At 34.9% G+C, this 7,040-nt stretch overlaps 1 protein-coding gene across 2 annotated transcripts in view; it reads right to left on the bottom strand.

The window, feature by feature from the left end:
• Positions 1-7,040, bottom strand: part of LOC116850629 (RNA-binding protein cabeza-like) — a 14,256-nt gene that overhangs the window by 1,020 nt on the left and 6,196 nt on the right. Inside the window, exons 3-6 of one of the 2 annotated variants that reach the window (XM_032829135.1) lie at positions 5,662-5,737; positions 4,117-4,145; positions 1,901-2,040; positions 1,111-1,457 (exon numbers count right to left, since the gene is read on the bottom strand). In XM_032829135.1, the coding sequence (XP_032685026.1) occupies positions 1,111-1,457; positions 1,901-2,040; positions 4,117-4,145; positions 5,662-5,737 (592 nt within the window). Of the gene's footprint in view, positions 1-1,110; positions 1,458-1,900; positions 2,041-4,116; positions 4,149-5,661; positions 5,738-7,040 lie in introns of both variants that reach the window. The other variant, XM_032829133.1, reaches the window with a different exon arrangement.

Below are 7,040 nucleotides of genomic sequence, written 5' to 3'. Positions count from 1 at the left end.
CACACACACACACACACACACACACACACACACACACACACACACACACACACACACACACACACACACACACACACACACACACACACACACACACACACACACACACACACACACACACACACACACACACACACACACACACACACACACACACACACACACACACACACACACACACACACACACACACACACACACACACACACAGTTGTCGGGTTCAGAGGACATTTGAAGGTGACCTTGACTTTGACCTTGGAGGTCATCTGAAGGTTATCCGAAAGTCAACTTTGCTTTTTAAATAGAAACATTAATTTTTTTCTTACGGAATTTTATTCTACGTAAAGAAACTAACAACTCTTGTTTGAAAAAATTTTTTATACGACCTCTATTTTCAAAGGTATTTACGGAAATATTTACAAAATTATTGGATTTAATAATTTTTTACTCGAATTCTATCAACTTTAGCGAAAAATAGCAAGATATAAAAATTATCCATTTTCTTCTCAGAGCTCTAAGAATTTTTTCATAATTTTTTAGTTAATTTCTTTAGTATTGCATTTTTTTGAAGTATTAAAAAGTTTATAAAAAATTATGAAAAAATTCTCGGAGCTCTATGAGAAGAAAATAAACAATTTTTATCTCTTACCATTTTTCGGTAAAGTTGATAGAATTCGAGTAAAAAATTATTGAAACCAATAATTTCGTAGATATTTCCGTAAATATCTTACAAAATAAAGGTCGTATAAAAAATTTTTTCAAACAAAAGTTGTTAGTTTTTTACATAGAATAAAATTCCGTAAGAAAAAATAAATGTTTCTATTTAAAAAGCAAAGTTAACTTTCGAATAACCTTTAGAATGGCCTCCAAAGTCAAGGTCACCTTCAGATGTCCCCCTCTAAACCCGACAACTTTTGTCTGAAACATTTTTGCTGAATATACTTGGCTAAAGAATTATGAGGGTGGATCTTTTAAAATGGGACACCCTGTATATTGTGTATACATATCTACACACACCTATACATAACATTTCTTTCATATAAAGCGTGATATTATATATTTTACCGGCGAAATGTTAAAATCTTTTGTTATATCTAATTTGATATTTACCTCCAGTCGCCTCCGCGGCCACCGCCATCACGACGATCTTCACCACCTCCGCGATGATGATCGTCACGATCGCCACCGCCTCCACGACCGCCAAAACCACCACCACCGCCACGGCCACGGCCGCCGCCCCCTCGACCGCCACCAATTCGATTACCCTGCCAATTGCTTTTGTGCTGCGCCATTTGCACCTTTATTGTGCAACCCTTAAACTCCTTGCCATCGAACCAATTAATAGCTGAACGCGCGGCATTCTGATCATCATAAGTGACTGTCGCCTCTCCCTTGGACTTGCCCGTGTTCTTGTCTTTATATAGCCATACTTTGGGTTTACCCGTGCGTTTGTCATGCTGAAAACGTAAAGTGTGAACGTTCAAATGTAATGTTCCATTTTATCTCGACATATCATAATTTTCGTTAAATACTAAATTTATTTTTCACACTATGAAAAACTTTAAAACTCAAGTCGCCATATGAATGCAGAGAATCAGGTGATATTCATCAAAGACTACTTCTATCTACTGATAAGAAAACAGCTGTTGGTATTTATCAGAGACTATTTGTCAAATAAATTTTAAATCCAAATAAATTTTAAATCCAACATTTTGGACAAAATAATATACAAAATTGTGGGCAAAAACAGTTCACTTTCTTCTGAAAAAATTTGTCTTTCGACTCGCCAAACAGCAGACGTGACGTATAAAAGTGTTGTAAACAAGATTGATATTTATTAGTTTCGTCAACCGAGATGTACACGTGTGAATCTGAATAATAAAAAGAAAAGTATATATACCTTAATAACACCAATCGCTCCAAAGTGTTGGCATATCTCTTCCTCGGAAATCGACGGATCCATACCAGATACAAAAATAGTATCTTCCTGCGTAACCATACCGTCACCACCTCCTCCACTGTTACGGTCACCGTAGCCCCCTGCAATGGACCAAACGTCAAGATTCGTTGTACGTTGAATGCACAAGAGAATAAAAATATATTCGCATATCTACCGATCCTGGAGTTACTACTTTATCGTAATCTAAAGATATAAGGAAAGTATTTCGGATCCTCTATGAAGCGAATAACGTGTTGTTTGACCAAAGGAACTGTCTTGTGGACTCTAAGACCCGGTTGTTCCAACTTCCTGGTAAGTTTACTGATAGTTAAATCATATATCCATCTTTGTTTTCTCTTCAACTTAAACAAAGAGAGATATATGATTTAACTATCAGTTATCTCACTAAGAAATTAGAATAACCGGGCCTAAAAGAGAGAATATTCCTCCTTCTAATTAATTCTTTAATCAATATTGTGCACATGCGTAGATTTTGTGGTATGAAAAAAAGGAATACAATAATATATAGTCACTCGACATGAACAGCATGAAAGCTTTCCGTATATCTTTCCTCGCACAAAATCGTAGGTGTTCAATACAACTCTCTCTCGATAATATATTACCCAAAACTTGCACACTTATAAGATTCTCATATTTATCTCCCAATGACATAGAGAGTTCGTAATAGCCCTGTTCACAAGAGATGTTAGTTTCCACACTTTTCCACGATTTTCCACGATACTCTTTTCACGATTGTATCGCGCTTACACTATAGTAATCTTATTACATTCTTTATTTCGCTATTGACTTTTCTCCCTATGATTTTTGAAACGCGAGCAAAAGAAGAGATATATAAAAGACCGGCTTCGTTTGGATCACATTCTACTTGCGACTTCACAATCTGATTTTATAAGTGAATCGAGGGTTATATCAATGAAAGCGAAAGAGAGACATTTTCTTGGACTATTCTTCGCGCGAAGAAAGCTTATAAGATATATTTAGCAACTATATAAATAACTATATAAAATCTACACTATTCTTATTTATCATTTCTTATCACGTTATCACCATTATTACGCATAACCATAGTTACTCATTATACATAATATAGTTTTTTTTTCACCACTCTCCTAACTGTAGAATTTGCTTGCTTTTCGGTTTTCCACGAAGTTTTTTTTTTCGAAAAACGCACAATTCTGTTAAATGATAATATTAACTACCACTCTGCATCCCTCTTGTTTGTACACATAATTTCTTCATACCTCGAATGACGTTACATTCTGCGGTATACATCTTTAACTACCCTCTTTTTCGTATTGTGTTATTCGCAATATAAACGCAACGTATTAGTAGTGGTCTAATATTTCCATTAACACCTAACAATACATACAGAACACAAAGTTGCAGCTGAACATACAAAAGGGCTGCAACATCATTTTCTTACCCCTTGAAGGCTTAATCAGCAAGTGGTTCACCAGCTGCCTTTTATATTTTAATCTTGTTTTCTATTGTCACGCTTATACGTTTGAAAATACGTTAATACGTGATGATACAAAAAATCCATACGACGATCGTGCACAACTATCATTTTATTTTATCGTATTTACGCGGAACGAGCGTGATGTCCGTCCGCGACATCTTTTTGTTTCTTACAATGAACCTTTTTTCAACCTTTCGAAGTACTTTCCGAAATCGCTCTCGCGTCACCGACGGTGCACAGCGAGATATCTGGTTGTGTTCACCCCGTAAACAATAATATCTTACAGCTTTAGAAGACACACCCGGAATAGCCTGCTTGCAAAATCACATTTTTGCCACGCGAGCGTAGTTCCGTGGGGGGGGGAAAAAAAAAGAGCAATTGGTGATCACATATTACAATCTTTTTGAATGACACTACCAGCAGAATCAGTTATAGTTTCAACCTCGTTCTCCTTGCGTTGCATCGAAAAGCGCCGTGTGAATTATCATCACAGTGAATTGCCGTTGATTCGCGATTGCGAACGAAAGCGACTGAGGCAGAAAGATCAAAAAGAGAAAGAGATGTTGCGCTACCCTGAGAATGTTGCATAGCAGCCCTTTCATATAGTAATTGAGTAACCGAGTATTTAGGATCGTAAATAGTAGAGTGAAAGCTAGAATATAGCACCAGACTAGTACAAACAGTCTGGTGCATTTACCTTTGTTATAACCACCACGGCCACCGCCACTGCTAAAACACAGAAGCAGATATACCAATGAGTTGATTCATGGGCCGTGATCGATCGATCGATGCATGGCGAATCATATGCCGCTCACCACCTTTTCTTCTTGATGTACCTATTTGTCTAAATGTCATGTGTAGTCACCGTATTATATGATTTACACTTATTAGGCCAGTCCCGCGTGAAGTCACGTCCGTCAGTCTCGTTTTCTCAGCATGCACAGATATTACATTCATTTTTGCTTTTTCGTTCTTTTTTTTATGTTATTTTCTTTCACACGTGGGAAACGACAACGATAAAGTTCACAATCGACAGAATTGACGAAGTGTTTGATCTGTTTGATCGTAATGGAATCAATATAAATTTCTCGACTCATGGAAAATATGAGATCGCAATCAAGATCTGCGCACCTGTTTAACTTTAATTAGATATTCCATGATATAAGAAATACAAAAAAAAATAAAAAAATAAAAAGAGATTACTTGTGTGTAACTGCCGTTCATTGGTGAGACATTACCGCTGCAAATTGCCATTTGATCCAATTGGGATAATGAAATCTATAATGAAATCTATAAATACTAAACACAGTCGACGCACAACATACTTTATACTACTGCTCATTTTGTACAAATAAACGCAGCGTTTTCTTTCCAAAGAGACGACACGACGTCGTCCATCGAGGGCTAATCATTAGTAATAAATGAGAAGAACAAATATTATCCTTCAAAAAAAATATTGATACAATGCTAGATAAAAATAATGCGCACCGTAGATGCGTATCGTTTTAAGGCAAACAACAACACACCGTATTCCCACCTTTTTCCCAAAACTTATATTTATACTACATTTTTTTTTTTGACAAAAATACCTACGCGATAAGAATAGTCGGATAATCTCTATAATCTTTACGACTTGGGCTTTAAATTGCCTTATAATTGCCTAATCATGTTATCTGATACCTAATAGAGATAACGATTACAACAGTGGCCACAGTGGCGACATCAACCGCTTTTTATAGTTTCAATCCACTTAAGATCTTTGTGTGTAAAGCACCACACGTACGTGTATATACGTGTACACGTATGTGTGTGTGCGCGCGCGCGCGCGCGCGCGTGTGTGTGTGTGTGTGTGTTCTATATGTTGTGTTTTTTTTGCTATGATATATACCAGAACCAAGCGGGTAGAGTGTCGACATTACAACCTTTTTACGTCATTCGTCACATACAACCTGTTTCATTACCTCTTTTACTTCTGTTATACCTGTCTGTTAAACCTGTAGGCACACTTCAATTATATTAACGCCCAATTGGGCATAAACACCGTTCGTAATACAACAAGTTTCCAGATTACTGAAGGCGTTAAGAACTTCATTGCATACCTTTGGGTTCGCTTCAACAAAGACCGTTGTTTATGAATGCGACGGCTGTTGGCTTTAATTTAATATGTTTTCGGGGGAGTCTGTCGCTCCATTTGTCGCGCTTCACATTATATGTATCAAAAATATTTTGAAAATTAACTTACTTGTAACCACCGCCGGAGCGATCTCCGTAACCGCCACGATCACTGTATCTACCGCCTCCACCACCACCTCCTTGGCCTAAAAATTTATACAGCAATGCGAATACATGTGAATACATAATATAATATATATATATATATATATATATATATATATATATATATAAATATATAAAATAAACATAATAGTGTACATTATACAACATTATATAATAATAATAATAATAACAACAACGCAGGAAGAGAAAATCATTTAAAATAGGCTACCTTAAAGTTCCTGGCTCTTCGCCGCGGAACTCTTAATTCATGACGTCAGAAGCAAGAAACATCATGTTAAAAATTCTTACAAAACGATGTATCCATAAAATGACACTTGCAATTGATCAAGACTTGTAAAATAATTCTAATACTTTCCTTTTGCTCAAACAATTAATAAATAATCGTAAAATTAATGTAACAGGCAAACCTCCTCTTTAACCTTTGTTTCATGATTTTATCACGTTAATTTTACGGTTATTTATTGATTATTAAAGTCAAAGGAAAGTGGAAAAGGAAACTATTTTACGAGTTGTTTGACCAATTACAAGCATCATTTTGTAAATATATCGTTTTATTTTAACGTACTTGGCAAGAATTTTTAACGTGCATTTTCTCGCTTCGTTATAAATCAAAATGGTGGCGAGAAACCAGAGAGGGGGAGGGGGACAGAGAGAGAAGTCTTAATACACTTTTATTTTTAATATAGACAAACGCTTCAGACGAAATTTGCCTAATTTTCATGTGATAATATTGTTTTGGTTGTAAGTCAAAGGGTCGAAGACATTTCAAGGACATAATTTTTTTTAATTAATAGAATATTATAGATTTTTGTCTATTTCCTAATTTCAAGATAAATGCAATAGTATATAATAGTTAATAGGCTATGTTATCACAAATATATATCACAAAATGTAAATAAATATTTACTCACATTGTACATTTATATATGCATAGAAAAATACGTATTAAATTCAAGTAAATGTTACTTATTTCAAATATTTCATAAGTTTATATATCTGTAAATCTATCAAAAATTCATCATAAACATCAAATTTATTCCTTAAGCATCAAATACCTTCTGAATTCTAAGAAAAGTTTAACATCTCAATTGGGAATATTAAATTAAGAGAAAAACTTAATTTGTTTACTAGAGTTAAACCAATTTTATGTTAAAAAAGTTTTATAATATTGTTATAAAGAAAATTAATTCTTTATTGAATACAGTGGTAACAAGCTTTTCTGAAATTTGTGATTAACATATTTTAAGACTATTATAAAGAAAACATCTTTTGTTAAAGATAACCATGACTCTCTCTCTCTCTCTCTCTCTCTCTCTCTCTCTC

The sequence above is a fragment of the Odontomachus brunneus genome, unplaced genomic scaffold, assembly GCF_010583005.1.
Source record: "Odontomachus brunneus isolate Ranch 3 - 2012 unplaced genomic scaffold, Obru_v1 Obru_scaffold_151, whole genome shotgun sequence".
NCBI lineage: Eukaryota > Metazoa > Arthropoda > Insecta > Hymenoptera > Formicidae > Odontomachus > Odontomachus brunneus.
The sequence above is the reverse complement of the archived record's forward strand: the minus strand, read 5'-3'. Positions and strand labels throughout refer to the sequence as shown.